Genomic DNA, 24,640 nt, shown 5'->3' with positions numbered 1-24,640 from the left:
AAAAAAATAAAAAAAAAAATACTAATTTCTCTAGCGCTCATCGACAGACGTAGTCCTCGGTGATACACCACCTTCGGGTTATGTTACCTCCGCAGGAGCAGGACTAGACAGGAAATTAAAAAGCTCTGGCCACACCCTAGGGGCAGTCCCAGAGGGTATATCCTCTCTCTCTCTGCCTCAGCAAATCAGCACACCGCTAGTCAGCACAGGCCGCCGCCATTTTTTTTGCTGGATCGCACGAGCCGCCATTTTGGCGTAGCCTCGTGTCTTCAGCATGGGGGCGGCCATGTTTTAGGTGATTCTACACCTCGTGGAGCTTGGGGGAGGCGCCGGAAGGCGTACAGAGGGGCGGAGCCGCCTCCTTTCTTCCTGGGCAGCCAGCCAAAAGACTTCCTGTTTGTCTAAGACAGCGCTGTAAGCTGTTGCAGTTCAACTCTGAACATCAAGTGGTGAGCCTGGGGGTCTATCTCTCTCTCTCTCGATCGATAGGGATCCCTAGCAGGTAACACTAAGGGGTTTTTTGTGGCGCTGAGGGTCAAAAAAAAAAAAAAAAAGGTTTTTCTTTACTTTGAATTATATCATCCAGGAAGTAACTGGAGTTATTATGGACCCTGCCACACAGATTCCCCCACCTGTTTCCCTCGAGGGGGCCTCGGGACCCGCCGGTGTACAGAGTATAGAGTCATTTACAGCAATTTTGGAGTCTATGGTGGCTCGGGTGGAGGCGGCCTGTCAGGGACGGGGGTCAAGGAAGCGACCCCCGCCTACCCCTATACTATCTGACACCTCTGACTCTGATTCAGAGATGGTCACTGCAGTTGCAGGTTCCTCTGCAAGGGCTGCTATCCCAGGTAAAGCCCCCTCAGACAGTGAGGAGGACGCTTCTTCTCCTGCTATAATTCAGGAAGAAGCATTGGTGGACGCACTAGTTGTGGCAGTGCAAGAAACCTTAAAACTTGAGGCTTTACCGGCAGAGGCAACTGAAACAGAGAGGCCTTTTGGGACTAATAAGCCCATCAAGACGGCGAAGGCTTTTCCTGTACCTAAATGTTTTGGAAATCAGATTAAAGGAGAATGGGAACATTCTAAACGTACCTTTACTATTTCCAAGCGTATTGCTAGACGCTATCCGTTTGAGGAATCCATCATTAAGAAATGGACGGTACCACCAGTCGTGGATCCGCCTATTTCCAGGCTGAATAAAGCCACGGTTATTCCAGTGGAGGACACTTCGTCCTTTAAGGATCCGGTGGATCGAAAGATAGAAGCGGAGTCCCGCACTATCTTTTCTCTGATAGGGTCAGCATTTAGACCAGTAATTGTTATTGGTCTAGTTTCCCAGACACTTACAGAATGGGCGAAGATGGTACGCCAAGATCTTAGGGGAAAAGATATTCCCCAGGAGACATCTGATTTGATAGAACAGATCATACAAGGGCTACGGTTTATCTGTGACGCAGCCTTGGACACTACTCCCTTGTTAGGGCATGCATCTAAGTTAGCAGTGATCCTCAGACGTGTGCTGTGGTTAAAATGCTGGTCAGCTGACCTAGGTTCCAAAAAGACTTTGACCAATCTCCCTTTCCAGGGGAATCGTCTATTTGGAGCCAACCTAGATGAAATCATTAAGGATGCCACCGGGGGCAAGAGTACTTTTTTGCCACAGGCTGCAAAAGCTAAGGAACCTGGCAACAAGCGAGGACCTTTCTTTACCGCCCATAAAGGACGCCCGGCTGGTACTTCCGGGAAAGGCAAGACTCCTCCAGGAGGGTTCAAGAAGGGCTGGTCGGACAAGCAGAGGACCAACCCAGCCAAACCCGAAGTAAAGGAGTACACAGCCTGAAGGTGCGCCCCCACCCAATTTCAGGGTGGGGGGACGTTTTCACCGGTATTCAGGACATTAGATCGAGCATCAACCACTACTACCGGTGCGATTCTTCCCTTCCAACATTTAAGTACAGGAAGCGGTAGTTACCGTTCCCTGTATAGATCTTTTCCTTTACCTTTTCCTAAGATTAGTCCCGATACCTCACAGGAATCGGATCTGATTGACCAGATAGGCCAAGTAGCCTCTAGTCGGGTGACTTCGGTCCCTGAGGTTCAACCAGAAAAGATCACCTTGCCTGATAACTATCAGGTATCTGATAAATGTGTGGGAACAGAAAACGACCAGACTTTCTCGGATGGTCGGGGCCAGATACCTCTAGGGACGCCTGGTTCAGATCCTATCAGCGCCAGTGGTCCTAGAAATTCTAGGCTGGCCTCTTCAAGCCGGCCTGGCCGACTTGGACAGGTTAGTCGCAGACGTTCCGTGGGAACTTCGTCTCAGGGAGTGTCTGTAGTCTCAAGGACCTATTTACCTTCGTGCTTTACAGTCGCTGGTTTTAATGGCCTGGCCATTGAGACCCAAGTACTGAAGGACAGAGGTTTGTCTACTTCTGTCATTCCTACCCTTATTAAAGCAAGGAAAGCGACTTCCAGCAAAGTCTATTATCACACATGGAAGACTTATATTGCGTGGTGCGAATCTTTAGGATTTCCTCCACGTACCTATTCGGTGTCTCGAATATTGGCCTTTTTGCAACAAGGGGTTGAGCAGAAGCTAGCCTTGAGCACCATCAAGGGTCAAGTTTCAGCATTAGCAATCTTCTTTCAGAAACCTTTAGCTACCAAATCCTTGGTGCGGAATTTCATCCAGGGGGTGCGGCACCTGGCTCCTCCAGTCCGCGCGCCCTTACCGCCCTGGGATCTTAATTTGGTTTTGTCGGTTCTACAGAAACCTCCCTTTGAAAACATCAGGGAGATTCCCTTGCTTACTTTATCCCAGAAGGTGGTCTTCTTGGTGGCTATTACTTCTGCTCGCAGGGTGTCAGAACTGGCTGCATTATCATGCCAGTCCCCATACCTAGTGATTCATAGGGATAAGGTAGTACTTCATCCTAAGCCATCTTTTCTTCCTAAGGTGGTTTCAGATTTTCATCTGAATGAAGATATTGTACTACCTTCCTTGTGTCCTCAGCCCAAGCATCATCGGGAACATGCGTTGCATTCCTTGGATGTGGTTCGGGCAATCAGGGTATACCTGAAAGCTACGGAATCATTCCGTAAGACGGATTCACTTTTTGTGATCACGGATGGCCCCAGAAAGGGTTTGCCTGCATCTGCCGCGACCATTGCCAAATGGATTAGACAAACGGTGGTACAGGCTTATTCTATTAAGGGTCAGAGTCCTCCGTTCCCTGTTAGGGCGCACTCCACTCGAGCGCTCAGTACTTCCTGGGCCTTTCGCCATCAGGCGTCAGTGGTCCAGGTATGTAAGGCGGCCACTTGGTCGTCGGTACATACCTTTACTAAATTCTATAAAATTGATGTGACGGCATCGGCGGATGCCTCATTTGGCCGCAAGGTTTTGCAGGCCGCAATTTGAGGAGACCGGTGGTCTACCTCGAGGGTTTTTTTCTGTTTGAAAATTTTTTTTTGTTGAGTCTCATCATTAAGGATGAGCATTGTAAACTTCTAGTTGGCACCGGTTGGGCCTTCTAGATTGGGATTTGATTTCCATTTTCCCACCCCTCAGTTGTGATACTGCTCTGGGACGTCCCGAAGGTGGTGTATCACCGAGGACTACGTCTGTCGATGAGCGCTAGAGAAAAATGGATTTTTGTAAAATCTTACCGTAAAATCCTTTTCTCTTAGCTCATCGACAGACGTAGTCCCCGCCCCTCTATTTTGGAGTTGGGTTGGGTTAAATTCTCTAAGCACTGCTTTTTCACAAAACTGATTTGCTGAGGCAGAGAGAGAGAGGATATACCCTCTGGGACTGCCCCTAGGGTGTGGCCAGAGCTTTTTAATTTCCTGTCTAGTCCTGCTCCTGCGGAGGTAACATAACCCGAAGGTGGTGTATCACCGAGGACTACGTCTGTCGATGAGCTAAGAGAAAAGGATTTTACGGTAAGATTTTACAAAAATCCATTTATTCCCAAAACTTGTGGTAAAATATAAAATATTCCATGGACTCACCATGCCTCTTAGCAAACAGCTTGGGGTGTCTACTTTCCAAAATGGGGTCATTTGGGGGGGTTTTGTGGTATCTTGACATTTCAGGGCCTCCTAAACCGTTAGAGGTAGTGAGAAAATGCAATGAAAAATGTACGCCCTTTGAAATTCTGATGGTGGGGATTTGTTTTTGTGGTCCCGTACACAGCTAGGCTCCCAAAAAGTCCCACATATGTGGTATCCCTGTACTCAGGAGAAGCAGCAGAATATATTTTGGGGTGTAATTACACATATACCCATGGCATGTGTGAGCAATATATCATTTCAATGACAACTTTGTGTAAAAAAAAAAAAAAAAAAAAAAATTTTTAGTCATTTTTCAAACACCTGTGACAAAAAAATGAAATATTCAATGAGCTCAACATGCCTCTCAGAACATTCCTTAGGATGTCTACTTTCCAAAAAGTGGTAGTTTGGGGGGGTTTTGTACTGCCCTGCCATTTTAGCACTTCATGAAATGAGATAGGCAGTCAAAAATTAAAGCTGCGTAAATTTCTGTATTTACACCATAGTTTGTAGACGCTATAACTTTTGCGCAAACCAATAAAAATACGCTCATTGAATTTTTTTTTGTCAAAGACATGTAGCTAAATATATTTTGGCCAAAAAAAAATACATAAATTGAGTATATTGGATATTTTTTAAAAGACAAAGTTGAAAATGTCATTTTTTTGCAAAATTTTCGCTCTTTTTTTATTAATATCGCAAAAAATAAAAAGCGCAGAGGTGATCAAATACCACCAAAAGAAAGCTCTGTTTGTGGGAAAAAAAGGACGTAAATTTCGTTTGGGTACCACATTGCATGACCGCACAATTGTCAGTTAAAGTCACGCAGTGCCGAGTCGTAAAATACCCCCTGGTCGGAATGGGGGTAAAATCTTCCGGGGCTTAAGTGGTTAAGGACTGTTACTATCATCTGCACTGTTGTTTAGATTGCTAGCTCTTGAGCCTACTAACATCTATCCTTGCACTGGGTTAGTCTCTCCTGTATGTCATCTGCTGTCCTACCACCTACTACCATACATGATTGCTAACCTATCTGCATCCTACCTGTTACCATCTATACTCTCATGAACATTTCTCTCAAGTGCTGTTCACCTATTGTCACTGTTCATACCTGTCTCTTCAGCTCATCACCACTATACTGCTATATACATCTATCACTCCAGGAACATCTTATTGAGTGTGTATATTTGTATGCTGAATCAGACAGACCACAGTGATGAGTCTTGGGAGTTGGAATTGGTATTTCAACGTATCTCTACATGACTGCTGAGTGGAGTTTTTCTGCAGCTGCAAATCCATCTTGTTTCAGAAAACGCAGGAGCGTTACACTTGGGGGGGTCTAAAAAGTGTACCTGTGAAGTTTCAGCTCTGTAGCATTTCCAGAACCAGAAAAAAAATATCATTTATCTTCTAATTTTTTTAATAGAGCATTGTAGCGGCTTCTCTACATCTTGCATTTTTTTTTTTGCTGGCATTTATCAGGCATTTTTTGGGCATCTTTGGGCATGCTACAGAGCTGAAACTTCACAGGTACACTTTTTAGACCCCCCAGACACTAAATCCAAAAAAGACATGCCTGCCTCCAAAGACGCCCAAAAAATGTCCGATAAATGCTAGCAAAAAAAAAAGGCAAGGTGTAGAGAATCCGCTATAATTATAAGAAAAATGACATTTTTTTTCTTGTTCAGGACAATTTTCATGGAAAGTCGGATTACAAGTCGCTTCAAATAAGATAAGGAGGCGACTCCCATTGAAGTCTATGGGACAAGTCGGATCACAAGTCGCCTCAAAGTAGTACAGGACCTTTTTCAGAAGTCGGAGCGACTTCAGTAGTGCCAATTAAGACGGCACTCATTGATTAACATTGCTTTTGCTATGTCAAGCGACTTGGGAAAACTTGAGGGTACACAAGTCGCCTCACAAGTCGCGGCAGTGTGAATGGGCTCTAAATTTTAGTAACCAGTTTTATTTATTTATGTACATGTAGGAAAGAATACAGGCTAGGGATGCACTGAAATGAAAATTTTGGGCCAAAACCGAAAATGCAGGATGCCCTTGGCCGAAAACCGAAACCGAAAATGACTTTTTCCCCCAAATATTTTTAAAATAGATAGAATAAGGGCATACACCAAAAACAGGCAGCGACGTACACCTGTCGCTGCCACCCTGTCACAGTATATGTACTGTGATGGGTTGGCAAGAGGTTAATTACCAATGGTATTAGTATTATGCAGCATGAGGGGGTTAATGTATTGTCACTGCTGGTCACTGATGCATTAGTGACCGACCAGTGGCAGTTAATTAACCCCTTTGTGCTGCATTAGTGCAACCAGTATCAGTGTTAATTAACACTGGTTGCACTAATGCAGCACAAAGGGGTTAATTAACTGCCACTGGTTGGTCACTAATGCATCAGTGACCAGCAGTGACAATACCTTAACCCCCTCATGCTGCATAATTAATACTAATACCATTGGTAAGCTGCCTCAGCTCCCCCCCCCCTCCCTCCCCTCCCCCCTGCCTCAGCGTCCCTCTCGTCAGTACACCCCCCCCCCCCCCCCCCCCCCCGCCTCAGCGTCCTCTCCTACTCACTGTGCTCCTCCGGTGTCCTTCATTCAAAAGACGCGCCTCTGGCCGGCGGCCCGCCTCCCGGTGATGTCACTACTACTACAATCTGTGCATGAATGAAGTGACATACCGGGCGGGAGGGCGGGCGAGCGGCCGCTAATAGCTGTAAGTATGTGAGAGCTTCACTTCCCTGGCAGCGGACGATGTGCATGAATGAACTGACACACCGGGCGGGGGGAGCGGCTGCTAATAACTGTAACTTCGTGAGAGCTTCACTTCCCTGTCAGAGGAGATACCCACCTGATAGGGAAATGAAGCTCTCACATAGTTACAGTTATTAGCGGCCGTTCCTTCCGCCCGGTCTGTCAATTCAGTTCATTCATGCACATCGTCCGCTGCCAGGGAAGTGAAGTGAAGCTCTCACATACTTACAGCTATTAGCGGGCGCTCGCCCGCCCTCCCGCCCGGTCTGTTAGTTCATTCATGAACAGATCGTAGTAGTAGGGACATCATTGAGAGGCGGGCGGGCGGCCAGAGGCGGGACTTTTCAAACCTGCGATGCGCCCTCCTCCTTCCTCACGGCGGCCATTAATTTCGGCATTTTAACCCATTTTCGGCCGAAATGGGATAGGCCCATTTTCGGCCGAAAATTTCGGTGGCTGAAATTTCGGTGCATCACTAAAACAGGCCTTTTTTTTAATGCCATCTACTGAGCTAGTCTGAACTAGCTCTTGAGGCAGTCTATTCCACATTTCCACAGCTCTAACTGTGAAGAAACCTTTTGGTATTTTCCTTTTCCTTCAGCGTGGAGAGTGCCCCCTAGTCCTCTGTGACCACTGTAAAGTGAATAACTCAACACCAAGTTCACTATATGGAAAACTTGGTGTACTTGTACATGTTGATCATATCGCCCTAATCTCCTCTTCTTAAGAGAGAATAAATTGATTTCCTCTAATCTTTCTTCATGGCTGAGCTCTTCCATGCCTCTTGGTTACCCTTCTCTGCACTTTCTCCAGTTCCCTGATAGGTTTTGGACATCAATTCCCAAAGGATAACTGGTTGTACTGCTATTTACAACTCAGGCATGCCTACCATGCTCAGTTTGCATCCAAAATTCCCCCATTTTTACTTACCCTTTGATTGGGATACTTTGATCACAGGGTCAGGTCTTCTGATATGTAAAGTGCAACTTGCCTTCCAGCTGTATTAGGCCATAATCCACAAACCTATGTTCACATTAAAAAGACAATGTGTATGTATATCTGTGTGGTGTGTATATATATATATATATATATATATATATATATATATATATATACACAGAATATCCTATATAAATAATGCAACATATACCCCCACTTGGGTCGGTTCTAACTACTAGAACTGACCCATAAATCAAAAAACATACATATTATTGCGATTTGAGGTACTGAATGCTTCACAATGGCTCATATAAAATATGGAATTGAAAACTGGTTACATCTCTCTTCACCAGCCTCTAAAATATCCCCATGAACCAGCTTTAGATAATATAACTTTAGACCATGACTGAAAAAGGTAAACAACATTGGCCTGTATAGCTGTTAGGCCTTGTTTCATAGCTTGCAGTTTCTTCAGTGTATTACACCAAGTTCTTTAATACTGTGCAAAGACAAGCTGATGTCGTAATCCAATAGTCCAATCTCCGATTCGATTATCACATCTCTTACCATATCATTGGAAGTGATGCTTGGTACATTGCTCTGTGAGCTCCAATCCACATAATCCAGGATTCTTTCATCTCCAGGCTCAGGGGTTTCATTTTTAAATATGAATTGTTCAGTTGTAGTAATCTTCATCACAAGTCCAAAATGAAACTTATGCCAGCCACGATTTGCTTTTGTAATCTGCTGTAGGCCGACCCCACATTGCCTTTTAATAGAGCAGTTACTTGGATCATTCAGTCCATAATTCCTCTGAATTGGACCACACGATGGTTTAAATAGTATCAGCTTGACATCAGTATTTATCAGATTGTCTGTCCAGACAAAGCAGCAGTGGAAATTCTTGCCAGTATGAAGTGTAAATTCTCACCATGAAAGGTAGAAAGTTCTTTACATCCACATATGTCATAGCCTTCAGAATATTTTAAATAACGGATTCAAAAAAATTTAAATCATAACTAGAGTGATACACTTCACTCACCTCTCTTATAAATTTAGGGAAAACCACCCCATGTACTATATCCTAAACTTATATTGCTCTACCCAGTCTAAGTATCGCTTTGCGAATACTCAGACACCCATTTATTTATGCTATGATAAGCCATTGTGCGGCATCTCACCTTAGATGTCAAATATATTGAAATCAATACGTATTTTGTAACATGTACAGATGTCATGAAAATGATTGTAGGTTTAAATGCTTCTCTCTGGTTTTTAAGATAAAAATCAAGAAATAAAACACGATGAAAATAAAATATTTTAAAAAAAAAAGTCCATTGCTTGATGAAAATTTGAGAGTCCATTGTTTTTTTTTTTAAAGTCCTTGTAATAGTGATATCAACCCAAATTAACATATTCGATTGGCTATCCAGAGTTTCTCCCCCCACTGGCCAACAATGTCAGAAACTTCTGTGCTTCTGTAATTCACTTGTAAATGAGCATCTCCAGCTTGTCTGAAAGACAAAAAACTCTCAGAAATGTTTTAGTAAGGTAAACTAAGTACTATTTACATTTTTACAGTGTGAAGTTAATTTACCACCACTGCCAGAGCACTCACAAACAGATCTAGAGAATTTACACATAGTGTCATATCTACATTTATAATACCCTATAACCTCTCAACTGTTTGTGAAGATAATAACTCTTTTAAAAGTTATTCTAATTTACCCCCACTGCCATAAAGGTGTAATTTGCATTCAAATGCAGATCTGAAGGTCTTTCATCTCCTGTTGTCTCTGTACCTCTGGTATTCTATAACATCCTTAATTGTTCCAATAATATGTCACGGTTCAATTTCATCTTATCATACTCAATTTTCAGATGGTCATATTCCTGTTTTTGAGAAAATGGTATCCATGTCTTAGACTTTTTCTTATTATTATTTTGATCAGCTCTGTTTTGCACATTAGGATCACACGTTTGTGGCTACATCAACTTTTACAGCCTGCACATTTACATTTCTCCATAAATGATCTGCTCTCAACAATATGTCATTTAAATCATGAGGATTTGGGGTAACTAATAAAATATTTTGTTTGATATGCTCATGCAAAGCATCTACGACCATACTCATATGTACCAAGCCTCCACGCTCAAATGCAAGTTTATTAACAACCAAAAATTCCATAATAGTAGCTATCCTGTTTGACAATTCATAGGGAGAATCATTCTGCATTTGTTTGATCTTCCCATAAATGGTAACATCAGAACGTACACCATACAACACACGTAATAATTCCAGTAATATGTCCCTTGTCCTAAGAGGCTGAATACAGATCTGTTTAATTCTCATCCAAAGACCATTTCCTATAGAATGTTGCAAGACTCTTTCTAAATCAGATGGGTTTAGATCAGTGTTTTTCAACCTTTTTTCAACCAAGGCACCCTTTACAATCTGGCAGAATCCAGAGGCACACCAACCAAAAATGTTGATAAAATTATATTTATGAGAAGCCACAGGTAACGCACATGAAAACAGCGGGTATTCTGCGCTACACCTGCGCTGCGGCCAAACTGAAGCAGATGTGCAAGCGGAATACAACAGACGTGCAGTTTCCATTAACAATAATACAGATGATTGCTTTTTTTTTTTTTTTCTTTTAAATGTAAATTACCAATTTTTTACTCTTTTTATGTAAAATAAATATACATAGATAAGATATGGGGGTTTTAAATGTTGTATTATTGTTAATGGAAACTGCACTTATTTTTTAATGTTGTTGCAAACAGAAGCACATGTGCAAGCAGAATACAACATAAAAAAAATTGCAGTTTCTATTAACAATAATACAGCATTTAAAACCCATGTATATTTATACTACTTGGTGAAATAGTGAAAGCAAGAACAGGTAAAGTTAAGATAGTGACAGTCCATCCATTATAATATTCTGATGTTAAAATTATTAATTAACTCACAGAGCCACTGAAGCCACTCCTGTTCTTCTTCTCTGCTGGAACTTGTCTTGAAAAGAGCGCCAGCAGCAGCTTCCGGGACCGTGGCTCTCACCTCACCTACTTGCCGTACCTGGCATAGCAACCGATGACATCATCGGTTGGCATAGACGCTGTCGGGAGGCTGGAGCAGCTTCCGGATCGCAAGTGGCAGCGGAACGGAATTTAGCCGTCCCTTCTGCCACAATCAGAATGTAGAACGGTTTGTCTGCTAATATTACTGCAAGGAAAACATTTCTTTAGGATTAATGCACATTTGGGTCATTTTGTCGCGGCACACCTGGGGACTCCTCACGGCACACCTGTGTGCCGCGGCACACAGGTTGGGAAACACTGGTTTAGATGATACATATCTCTGACATGCTGCAAGTCACAAAACCATTTTAAAAATATGTTTAAATCATGGCAAGGAACCATTCCTATTTCTTTAAGAATTGCGTCTAATTCTTTTATTTCAAAGGTTTCATTATAAGCTGAACTTCACCTGTATTATTATTATTGTTATAAACGGTGGTAGTCATAGTGGGTGCAGCTGGTAATGAATTATCAGATTTAATATGAGACTCTGTTACATTTGATAGAACATTTGAATTTGTATTTTGCTGCAGATTGCTGAATTCAAGATTTGATGCACATCTGCCTTCCCGTGATCTCTTCTCGAATTCCATAATTCTTAATTTCAATCTCTCATTTTCCTCTGATAATTCATCACAACTTTTAGATTTCTCAATCAAAGCTTCACCAATGGTAACTGCATGCAATTTTAAATTTACAGTCTCAGTTTGATTGGTTACGTAACATTTCATAGACCTTGTTGCTATCATCAACTGAATTCTGTAACTGGTCAATTTCCTCAATCTTACCCCTTAAACCATTTTCCATATTTAAACAGCAAGATAACAAACCCTGCAAAATACAACCTTTTCTTTTACTTTCTGAAATTTTGTTATCAAAAACATTTTTCTCTAAAAATTCCTTCATCAAAGTCCACGTCTGCTTACATTTTTCTGGAATTTCATAAGGACCACCATGACGCTTAATACATTTTAACACCCACCTGTTTACTTTATCTGAACTGACACTAGCTTCACCCTGCGTAAGCATTTTCACTATATTACTAGTAATTAAAAAATATATATATATATTTTACTCACCGCATTTCAGGCTCCACCTTGAAGTTAGTTCTTCAGCTTCCCGTTCCGGTCTCCTGGTACACAGCACAGTCTTTTTGTTCAATTTTCCAGTCTCCAGAGAACAATTCTGGGGTTTTAAACTTGTTAAATTTTGTAGATCAGACTCTTAAGTCACCACCAGACTTTGGAGTCACAGCACAGCTCTTGGGTCTCCACCAGACTTCTGTCCACCTCACAAGACTGTTGTCACCACTGATTTCTGTTACTAAGTCCGAAATGCACTTCTGGTCGCTAGTCACGGCACCAATGTAGTGATGTATTCGTAGTAGTATTAATTAATTAGTACTATAATGCGAGTTATTCTTGCAACGACCCAGTTCTTCCAGAGAGATGCATTTATTGAGACTTCAGCAAAGTATAAAGATATTTGCAACAGATGACAAAATCCAACAGAGTAAATAGCAGCCTTCAGAGTCCCATTCATAACCCTTTGCTCTCATCCTCATGTATCAATGTGTGTATATATCTGTGTGTGTGTGTGTGTGTGAAAAGAATGAAGCTCCTGAAATACCAGTGTGACACGGGGGGGGGGGGGGGGAGATCCCACTTGTAATGTTTACCAGGTAAACAATCCACCATTTCCCCTCAAGTTACCATCAATACCTTTTGTCAGGCCAAAAGCCAATCTACACTTTACGACCCCCTGCGAGTAAGTCCTCGGGTCTTCTGATATGTAAAGTGCAACTTGCCTTCCAGCTGTATTAGGCCATAATCCACAAACCTATGTTCACATTAAAAAGACTATGTGTATGTATATCTGTGTGTGTGTGTGTGTGTATATATATATATATATATATATATATATATATATATACACATACATATACATAATATCCTATATAAATAATGCAACACTTATTATTCTTCCCTGTACGGTGTCACGGACCCCCCACATGGGGCCATGGATGGCTTTCTGGACAGGCTTGATCTCCCTTCTCTCTCAGCCTCTAACAAAGAGATCTTGGAGAAGGAGATCACTCTGGAGGCGGTACTGGAAGTAATTAAACAGGCTAGACCCGAAGACTCCGGGCCCAGGCGGCTTCTCTGCTGCATACTACAAAAAGTTTGCGGCACAGTTGGCGCCACGCCTCTTTCAGTTTTTTAGGGCAATACGAGATGGTGCATCCCTAGATGCAGATTCTAGCAGAGCCAATATATGCTTAATACCCAAACCTGATAAGGATCATACCGACATGGCCAATTATCGCCCAATATCATTGATCAACAATGATTTGAAACTTCTCACCAAAATCTATGCAAACAGACTGACTACCTTACTGACACAATATATTCATACTGACCAAGTCGGATTTGTCCAAGGGAGACAGGTAGCAGACCAGATAAGATGAGCAGTAGATCTAATCACTGTGTTAAGATCAAACTGGGATGGGGAGGGTCCAAGACAGGGTATGCACTTATCATTGGACTTACATAAGGCCTTCGATTCGCTATCATGGCCTTTCTTTTTCCATATACTGGGAAAATGGAATTGTGGGCTGACATTTCTTAAAAGCTTTGTATTCAAACCCATCGACTAACATCATGGAACATGGACGCATCTCAGATCCACTACAAATCCGCAGAGGAACTAGGCAGGGATGTCCTCTCTCGCCACTACTATTTGTGATAGCTATCAAAACGTTGGCGATAGCTATTAGAACTGACCCTAATGTTCATGGAGTGGAAAGTGAGGGCAGAGTCCATAAATGTGGCTTGTTTGCCGATGATATGCTTTTATTTATAACAGACCCTGTCACAACTACCCAATTTATTTGCTCTATTGCATGATTTTGGAGCGGTTTCTGGGCTGAAGGTCAATCATCTTAAATCGTAAACTTTAAACATAAATCTTCCAGATACAGTTTTAAATGCAATACGACCATCCTTTTCCTTTTAAATGGGGTATGCAGACACTGACACTCCCTTATCTTGGGGTGAGACTGACATCTGACATTGCTACGTTGTTTCGGGCTAACTACCCACCTTAATATGACTCTACAGAACTGGACCCGAAAACTTGGCAGATTTTATAATCTTTCCTGGATGGATAGAATTGCGGCAGTTAAAATGACTGTTCTTCTACGTGTACTGTACTATTTCAGATCCCTCCCTATTCCGGTGTCCTCCGTTTTTTTTTCGGCAACTACAATCTTTCATTTTTTAATTTATTTGGAATAAGGTTGGATGTCGGGTAGCTCGGTCCACTTTATATAGACCTAAATGGAGAGGTGGGCTGGGAGTCCCACACTTTCTGCGCTACTATAGGGTGGCACAAATAGTCCAATTATACAAATTTTTAATGAGAACTACATACCTGAGTGGATACACTTGGAGGCAAGTGCTAGTCCGCCCATCCCATTGGATCTCTTGTTATGGCTATCCCCGAGAGAACAGAAAGCAGTCATGTGTCAATCTCTATCCCACTCCTTACGGCTCTGGGACATAGCATGTAAATTGTACCCTTTAAAATCCCCTCATACACCAGTGGCCCCTCTCTTGAGTAAACCTTGTTTCCCTCCAGGTCAACAGCCTGGTCAGATTACTTGTTTGACTGACAAGGGTCTCTATAGGATTGCTCACTTTCTAGATAATAAGGGGATTAGACCACACAGCTACTTTAGGGAAACGCTACAGATGCCCCCTAAGGAGACATATCGCTTATACCAAATTACTCATTTCCTCAAAAAAAAAAAAACGAAATATCAGGTTGATCTCCACTAGAACTCTTTTCGAGAGCAGATGCTTGCATGGGTTGGAACCACAAGGGGGGATAACGTTATGCCCCATTTCATAACCAAAGTGTGACAGGAGTCACTTTGGGCATGGGGGTTGTGGACTCCAAATTCCTTTAAATAGGTTGGGAGGCACGTCCAGCCTTGTGTGGCTTTCTTATGTTTAAGTCACCCTGCATCTGTTATGGATGCAGGGTGACCAGGGGGGTGGTGAACACTGAAAATATGGTTTGGACTACTACAAATGGGACAGTCATATTCAGGAATAATGTCTCCCTTGTAATATGAAGATTTTTGTTCCCATTTGCCATGAGGTCTCTGAACAGGAAGTCAACTCCTAATATGGTCATTCCAGGAAGTTCTGAGGAGACGGACTGTCTGGGGTGGCTCTCCATTCACCCATTGTCAGGTGTGCTAATGACCTCACCTGTTGTCTGCTAAGGGATGTATTGACACTCAGAGTAATGTGTATTGAGGGCTCGTTAGGGAACCATTGTTCTGTATCTGACCAATCCCTGTTGACTCATTTTCAAGTCCTCATTTGCATGGCAGTCCTCCTGGTCAAGTTATCTGACCAATCACTGCTGACTCATTTTCAAGCCCTCATTTGCATGGCTGGAGAGGACCTTATTGAGAACTGCAGGTACTGTGCAATTGACCAATGGGAAAGCGGTTGTTGGGGGAAGGATGTTCCAAATTCTGTATAAAAGTGTGCTGTGTTCTTTCAATAAAGGTTGTTGTTACTGTTTTACCCTTAACTCGGAGCTTTGTCTCGTTCTTGGGGGGATTCACTGTATGCTGTTGGAGACTGATTGCTAGGAGTGTAAGCTGATGTATGCTTTTGCTGTTCGTCTGCTAGCAGCTATTCGTGGGGTTCCAGGTTGGAGTGCTATTTTGTATCCAGTTCGGGAGTTAGGTGTTCTGCAGTAGCTGTGCCTGTCTCTCAGAAAGGGGCATATCGCCTAAACGGATTTTAACCCCTTGTCTGCTGAAACGGTCCTTTACACAAAGTAACAAACTTTCCTACCAAAAGGCATGGGAATCGGATCTGGGGGAAATAATTGAGGAGTAGGAGTGGACAAAATGGTCGACTATGGTGCACAGAGGAATACTTAACACTACCTTGGTGGAAGTGAATTATAAATTGATGTCTCGCTGGTATCTGGTCCAGTCAAGATTAGCGAAACTGTATCCTGGTACCTCGTCCCTGTGCTTTAGGGGTTGTGGACAGGAAGGCAATATGTTTAGTGTCTGGTGGTCCTGTCCGAAGGTCTTGCACTTCTGGAGCAGGGTGTTCAACATGATCCACTCGGTGACTGGGCAAAATATTCCCAGGGCTGCCAAGACGGCACTGTTTGCTGACCTTGTGGGGGAGATCCCCAGGCATTTACGTACCCCCATCTTTTTTATCCTCCTAGCAGCTAAAATAACCATAGCGTGTTCATGGAAATCATTGGTGATAAATATTGTAATGGTCAAACACAAAATCTCCTGGATCACGATTAACGAAAAACTGACGAGTATCCGTAAAGTCCGTGAGTGTCGAGAGGTACTTGCAATAGGAGGCCGGTCTAGGGGGACAGGATCTGTTTTCTTCTTTTCTCTTTCTATTGCTATTTCTCTTTTTTATTTTTCCTTTCTTACTACTTTGGTTATTCCGTGTATTACTTGAACAGGATAGTTTGGTATGGAACTGATAGATTAGTTCCAGTGGACATGTATTATACAGATATGATGCATGAATACTGTTGGTGATTACTAACTCAGGATGTTGTCATTGGACACATATTGCTATATAATTGTGTTTGTAGACACTTTTCTTCTTTGAAATCCAGCAGTTGATCTTAGTACAATTACATTTTGATGTCGCTAATCTTTTTTTTCTTGACAAATGTTCAAATTTATACCTTTTTGTATACTTTTTCAAAAATTTCAATAAATATTGGAAATAAAACAATACATAATGGTTGGGGATTCCAAGTAATTTTCTATAACAAAATACTGATTGCTACATGTAAGCAAAACATGTAAATGGATACAGAAGACCAGATAAGAGCGTTCATTCTTGGGTTTTACATGCGCTTTGTCTGCGCCAAGGCATGCCAAGATTGTGAATTTCGCAGCTCAGTGTACAAAGTATTTATTGCAGAAAAGGCCTATCAATAGGCCCCACTGCTTGCAAGTTTTTAGGAGACGTTCTATTTTGTTTTTGTTTCAGCTTGACACACCACATATATACTGTCTACTTTTGTGTTTTTAAGGATGATGGAGTGAATTTAGAAGAACTGAAGCAAGAAATACTTTGCAAATCTGTAAAGAAAAACACGTAAGTATCAAATTTTTTGAGCCATGAGTATTTGGGGATGTAAATGTTAACTTTTATGGTTCACCTTGATATTTGAGTAAATACTGGGTCTATATTCATTAAGTACATTATACATGTATGGGAATTTTACTCGCGCCAAGGAATATTGAATGTGAGAACAATATTGTTCTATATGTGAATAAATAAGTGTAAACAGCAGCTGCTATGGTTCTAAAGGAACCACTAGGCAAGGAAGCAGCAGGATCATTTTCTCGGGGAATACCTCTCCCTGGTCAAGGTGACCACACAAGCCTTTTGATCTTATTGCTATAAAGCAAGTAAGATCAACTACATCTGGTGAGTGGGCAATTTATCTACCTCATTGACACCCTGGGGTGTTTTTACCTACTATTATATCATTCACTGGGAAGGAATCTGGCAGACGGCTTATCTATTTCCCACATTATACATGCATTATACTTGGTGGCCAGTTTCTGACGAGCTTTCCAGGACGGCCGGCCTATTCCCGCCCTATTAAAAGGGTATGGTAACAATATATATAACATAGGTGGTAAGTACCTATAAAATGAGGAGAACACTTCCCTTGGAATTGGTTGTGGAAGATACTCTTTTACAACTGAAGAACAGGGGGAAGGGTGGGGCCTTTTAACAATTTGGATTTGGATTGTGTTTCCTGTGGGGAGGAGCCTATCATCTCTCATGTTGGGCAGTCCTGGAAGGCTCGTCAGAAAGACCGTTACCGGTTAACTAACGGTAAGTTTTCTTCTTTCTTCAAGATCACTAATGGGGCCTGACAGGTATACCTCCTTTCTCCTTTGATATTTACAGTATCTTGACCCTTGAACCCTTTCTACACTCGATCAGGAACAACCCTGACATTACTGGCATATGTCTAGACTCCATGCTGGCTCCAAAGTTTGCAGCGTACACAGACTTATTTTTTTCTGTCCAACCCCCTAGTTGCTCTTCCAAACTTACACTCAGAATTGAAAATCTATGAGGGTCTTTGTTTTTTTGGATCAACTACCAAAAATCAGAAGTACTGAATGTGTCCGTCGGCCTCCCAGACTGCTCTTCTCAAGACAGATTTCCTCTTTAAATGGGCAGCTTCCCACATAAAATACCTAAGCATCATTTTACCTATTAAGGTGGAGAACATATTTGCTCTAAACTTCCCCCCCTGTTGACGATTATCAAAAAAAGACCTGGAGTCTTGGCAAAATGGCTTGTTCTTGTGGTTTGCACGGTGCAGTATCGTTAAGACGAATGTCATGCCACATTTGCTTTATCCTCTTCAGGCCCTCCCAAAAATGTTTTGGGCACCTTTCTTCGGGCGGTCAACCTAACTCTGGTGCACTTTCTATGGGCTTTATCCGAAATTGCAGCCAATCCTGTGATTTCTGAAGTTTCTGGGAGGTATGGCTCTATCGGATGCTAACCTCTATCATGCAGAGTGTCATCTTACCAGGGTACTTGATTGGTACTGCCATGGATCTCTTAAACAGTGGGTACAGGTAAAACGGTCCCTTTTCCTGCATTCCACTTTATTCTGTGCACTGGTGTCATAAGAACTTGCTGGCCTCAGTTCATACCCACCATACACTGGGGGTAATCTGGCGGGTATGTGCCAAAGTCTTATGATCTACCGCCTTTGCTCTGGATCCTTTGTCTCTTACCCCTATAGTGGAGAACCCCACGTTCAGCCCTGGTCTTCATGAGTCAGGACTTGAAATCCGTTGGTCATCATCAAGCCACGCACTTAAAGGTGCGTGGACAATAGATTATCAAACAGCAAATCATGGATGACCAGGTATACGCGGGCTTTTCCTTTTGGTAGAACGTACAGTCGGCCCATTTCAATGGCTCACTACCCTCCCTGGTCACCTTTATGCGCCCCCTTACCACGTTTGAGCTCATGTACAGAGCCGTCTCGGCTGCGCCGCGCAGTGTCTTAGACTTCTCGATTGCTCGTGTCCCTACCTCCGACCTTTCGATTGCCATATATTTCCAAATGGGAACAGGACCTAGGGCTGAGCCTTACAAACAGGTGGACAAAATTATTTTTTCTTTTACGTCCTCTGACAGTCGCCACCCACTCATACAGTCTGCACTTCTGGGTATTGGTCTTATCCACAGGAGTAAGCTAGGCAGAAGATTTTGTTAGAAAACATTCACTAAACCTTTGTATAGACACACCTACAGGGGGCTGTCCCTCTGGTCCAATACCCCCAGCTGAAGAAATCCAAAATTTGAGACCGCACTCAAGGTATATGGTGAAATCAAAAAGGTTTCTTTTATTTCTCATGAATAAAGTAGACAGACAGTGTACAGACGTGTCGGGTTGACGCGTTTCACGACGCTGTAGGTCGCTTACTCATGGCGGTTATGAGTCTGTTTGTACACTGTCTGTCTACTTTATTCATGAGTAATAAAAGAAACCTTTTTGATTTCACCATATACCATGAGTTCGGTCTCAAATTTTGGATTTCTTCAGTTCTCGGATGACGGGTCTGACCTGCACCAGGCTTGGAACACACACCTGAGCGGCTTCCCCCTTCTCATTGCTTCAATACCCCCAGCTAGCAGCATTCCCAAATCAGTTTGTCTCTGCCTAGCATAGGAGTAGGCTGGCTTTTCCCTGGCTAGGGCTGCAGTCTCAGCCTTATTGCTCAGCCTGCCATCGAGCGTTAGTAGGTTATGTGTACGCCCAGGCCTCACAAACGACCATGTCCCTGTCCTCAGGAACAAGCCTGCGAAGTGGCTACTTCGCTGGGATGTCTCAACTGCCGTACGGCTGACGACACCACCACCCTGAGTGGGAGGCTTCCTGTCACAGAGCGGTACCCACGCTTCGCTGGACCAGTGAGTACCATGCTACCCCTCTGTCTATGACATTGTCGGGGTGTGTATGTGGGCCCTCTGTTTATGGGGATGGAAGTTCGGTATGGGTTCTGTAATGTCCCCCTCATGTCTGTCAGTGCGGTCCCTGTGTGTCCCTTCCCGGTCCCTGCGGGGGCGCTGTGGCGGTTGTACCGCTGTATGGGGGGTTGCGGGGTCCCTGATGTCCCTGTGGTGCTTCGGCAACTATTTGGGGGTAGAGACATGGTGTGTGGGGGCCGCAATCGGTGAAAAACCATGGGGCCGCCATTTTAGGTATGGGCAGGCTGTTTGGCCTCATAGTGAGGGCAGCAGCCATTTTCTGCAATACTGTTGATGCTGATCGGGCGCCATCTTTAGTGTGGGCACTATGTTCTTTCTGTTGGCAGCGGCCATTTTTCCAGAGCTTCTCCATAGACTTGTATTGGCAACCATTTTCTTGTGGCTCAGGGCTGTATTCTGCCTCTAGAGGGGTGAGGTCACTTCCTTTCTTCTCACATGCAGATCGAGTAGCAGCGTGTGTGGCGACTATAGCTCACTTTGGGGGGATTTTATGGTGTTTCCTGGCCTGCATTCCTGCTAGCATTCATTCTTTTGCAGTTTCTTGTAGCACAGACTTAAGTCCTCATTGCGGTGCATTTGCGGTGGGAACCGCGGTAATCGCCCATTTAAAGGGCTGATTTTGGCCGCAAATTTCTGAGTGCGGCAGTGCCTTAGAGGAGACATGGCGGTTTTAGCCTGTCGCCTCCTGTTGGGGTTTTTCCCCCTTGGTTATTTGCTTTCCTGGGTTTGTTCGCTCTTGTTGAGCTTTCCTGTTACCCAGTATTTTACCTTTCTGGTTCAGAAAAGGTTCTTTTCTCTGGCCTGGGTGCTGCGTTGCCTTTTTGACGGTTATGTTTCCCACCCCTCCCATCTACACTGCTTTGGGACGTCCCAGAAGTGCAGACTGTATGAGTGGGCAGCAGAGATGTATAGTAACGAAGTAGAACTACTTAAGTACTGTACTTAAGTACGGAAATGCGGTATCTGTACTTTCCTAGAGTAGAATTTTTTTCTCCTACTTCTACTTTTACTTCACTACATTTTTTCGATGATTTCGATACTTCTACTCAAGTATTTTTTTTTGTGCTGCATAGTTACTCGTTACTTTTAAAAAAATTACCACTGCCAGAACAGTAGATGGCAGGTTGCATAAAGCTCAAAAAAATGTGTATAATGTCATTTGTAAATCAGCGCATACGAAAATAAAGGCTGTGTATAATAAAAGCTGCTATACCAAATCTTTCCAATAAAAAGAAAATATGAAACAAACAAATAAATGGTGCTACAGCGCTTAAAGTGCATCAAGAAACTACTAACAAACACAGGTTAATCATTTGAATAAATCATTTGAAATAATAAAAAACAATATGATGTTCAAACTTTTGACTTCTTTCTTTAATAACTACATAACACAGTACTTGTACTTCTACTTTCAGTACTTGAGTAGAATTTTTTTTTCAAAACTACTGGTACTTTTTACTTTTAGTACTTAAGTAGCAAATTTTTTGAAAAAACTACTTGCAATACTTAAGTAAAAAAAATGTTGAATACTTTAGTACTTCTACTTAAGTAACTTTTTCTGTGAGCACTTCCACTTCTACTCAAGTCACTTTTTGATCGAGCACTTGTACTTTTACTCAAGTAGAAATTTCGAGTACTTTATACAAGTCTGGTGGGCGGCGACTGTCAGAGGACATAAGAGAAAATAGAATTTTTGTAAGAACTTACCGTAAAATTATTTTCTCCTCTGACAGTCGCCGCCCCCCACCCCTCTTTTGAGGTTCATGGATCTGTATACTGCTTGCTACCAAACTGATTTGGGAATGCTGCTAGCTGGGGGTATTGGACCAGAGGGACAGCCCCCTGTAGGTGTGTCTAAACAAAGGTTTTGTGAATGTTTTCTAACAAAATCTTCTGCCTAGCTTACTCCTGTGGATAGGACCAATACCCAGAAGTGCAGACTGTATGAGTGGGCGGCGACTGTCAGAGGACTCGGAGAAAATTTTAAAGGGAACCTTTGTTAAAATTTTTATTTTTTAGTTATGTCCCTCAGAGAACTGCAGTCAACAGCCGGACTGGGTTTCCGACTGGATATCCTAGATCCTTAGGGTCTCCCAGTCTGGCAAGTGAGAGTATGCAGATTAAAGCCCCGCGCTAGGCCTCACCACAACAGAGCCCCAGTGGATAAAGGCTGGCCTGCAAGTGAAACACCTCGCCGGAACACACACGACCTGGTTTAGCCTGAGTCGCAGCGTGCCCCTTGGTCGTCAGCCCCCCCACCCCGAGTGGAGAGGTAGTCTGTCTGGAGTGGCGCCCACCCGCTTGTCATTGGTATGATGAGTAGTGTCCCCCATAGCTCTTGGGGTGGATGTGGGCCCCTCTTTGGGATGGTTGGACCCACGGGTTCCCTTCCTTTACCCCCAGCCCCTCTAACAGTCAAGGTGGTCTTTTGGCCCCAACCTACCCTCATTCCCCCCACCCTCCCGGGGTTAGGTAGGAGCTGACTTTGCCAGTTGCTCCAGTAAGGGGGGGTGGATGTGGTTGTTTCTGACCTGGCTGTCCGGATCAACACAGGGGTCTTTAAGCAAGTTCCTGGCCCCCTGGGGGTTAGTGACTGGGGCAGGGATGTCCTTTGGGCTCCCTGCAGTGGTTATAGGCTTGGGGGAGCGGATGTTTGTTCATCCTTGGGTCTGCGCCTCACGTGTCTGGGTTGGCTGAATACTTAGTCTGTGACTTTGCGGCCTACTCGCGGCTGTCTGGGTACTTGAACCGAGCTGACCTAGATGAGGTGCCTGACCAAGCTGCTCGGCCGATGCCTCGCGCAGCTGGATGGAGCCAAAAAATTGTGGCCGCACCTTGTGACCTACTCAAGGCTGACGTAGCTGGTTGTCTGAGTGACTGATCAAGCTGTCCGGGCAACGGATCAGGCTGTCCGAGCTGCTAATAAAGCTGACAGAGCTGAGGCTGAACTTGCGACTGGATCGTGCCCCAAATTTAGGCCGCAGCTTTGTGGCCTACTCACGGCTGGCTGTCCGAGCTGCTGACCGAGCTGTTGACCAGCCTTTTTGAGCTGCTGACTGGGGGGATAGCGCACGGCGGGTCCCCTCTTCCCCTTTATAAGGCGGCTATGTCCTTTATGGTGAGCGACTCTTAGGTCTAATAGGGGTCCTTTTGTGGAACTTTAGCCGGCGTCTCCTTGCGAGACTCACTCTTTGAGAAGGGGGACAAAAATAGTAAACTGCTGGCTTATCTGGTGGCGGATCAGAGGACTTCGGTAAGTGTCCCCTGTATTGAGTCCGTACTGGGGAACTGGTCAGGGATCCTGGGGAGATCTCTCAGGTATTTATGGATTATTACACTGACACGTATTCACCCTTGTCGGCTCATGATCTGGAGGAGCTGGAGCGGCTCCTGTCTGGTCTACCGGTGCCGGTTCTTGAGGGGAATGATAGTGCTTGGTTAGATAATAATATTACGCTACAGGAAATCGAGAAGGCCATCCTTTCCTTCCCTCCCAATAAATCACTGGGCCCGGATGGGTTCCCGGTGGAATGGTATAGACAGTACTCAGACTCCCTTGCCCCCAGGCTTCAGGCCTTGTATGCTGCCTGTTTTGACGAGGGGGCTCTGCTGGGTTCCATGCTGGAGGCATATGTTGTTCTATCCAAACCGGGTAAGGATCACACCCTCTGCTCCTCATAACGCCCCATTGCTCTGCTTAATGTGGATCTTAAAATCCTTACAAAGGTCTTGGCTACTAGACTGGCTGTGGTCTTGCCCTCATTGGTGGACATAGATCAAATGGGCTTTATGCCGGGTAAGTCCACGGATACCAACCTTTGCCGCCTGTTTACTCATTTACAGGTAGCGCATGCCTCTATAGGCACTAGAGTGGTGGTGTCGCTGGACATAGCCAAGGCCTTTGATACAGTGGACTGGGTGTATATGGGGCATGTGTTGCGGCGCATGGGGTTTGGTCCTAAGTTCTGCAAGTGGATCTCCGTTTTGTACTCTACTCCTCGCATGGCACTGAAAACTGGGTCATCCCTGTCCCCCTTTTTTGAGGTGGGTCGGGGGACCAGGCAGGGTTGTCCTCTTTCACCCTTCTGTTCTCCTTGATGATCAAGCCCTTGGCCATAGCGCTGCATACGTCTCCGGAGGTGGGTGCATTGGAGGTTGGCTCGATAAAGGAATGTCTTGCACTTTATGTGGACGATATGCTGCTGTTCTTGAAGGACTCCAACAGCTCCCTGCGTGCGATTTTCACTACTTTAGATACTTTCGCTAAATTCTCAGGTCTTAAGGTTAATTGGGACAAATCTACCATGCTACCAATAGACCCGGGCGCTCATGCTGCAGCCGATGGGACGTTGCCACTAAAATGGGTTACTGAATTCACCTACCTGGGGGTCAGGGTGTCGGCTAGGGTGGCTGATTATCTTAATCCTAATTTGCTACCTCTGTTCGACGTCTTTAAGCGCAGGGCGGAGGTGTGGAGGGACTTGCCGTTATCGTTTTTGGGGTGCATCAATTTAGTGAAGATAAAAATTCTCCCTGTCTTCCTGTACTTTCTCAGGAACTCTCCGGTATGGGTTCCCCGCTCGTTTTTCCGTAGGGTGCATGGCCTGATTGGGTCTTTTGTCTGTGGTAGTTCCCCTCCTAGGATTAGCGTTCAGGTGCTCCAGG

The 24,640-nt window shown here is 44.0% G+C and overlaps 1 protein-coding gene across 2 annotated transcripts in view; it reads left to right on the top strand.

Annotated features, from left to right (window-relative positions):
- Positions 1-24,640, top strand: part of NUP133 (nucleoporin 133) — an 899,557-nt gene that overhangs the window by 847,329 nt on the left and 27,588 nt on the right. For both annotated transcript variants that reach the window (XM_082249111.1, XM_082249110.1), the window contains exon 23: positions 16,971-17,035. In XM_082249111.1, coding sequence (XP_082105237.1) covers positions 16,971-17,035 — 65 coding nt within the window. The remainder of the gene's footprint in view (positions 1-16,970; positions 17,036-24,640) is intronic.

The sequence above is a fragment of the Pelophylax lessonae genome (genome assembly GCF_965119305.1).
Source record: "Pelophylax lessonae genome assembly, chromosome: 3".
NCBI lineage: Eukaryota > Metazoa > Chordata > Amphibia > Anura > Ranidae > Pelophylax > Pelophylax lessonae.
This window is presented reverse-complemented; position numbering and strand designations above follow the sequence as displayed.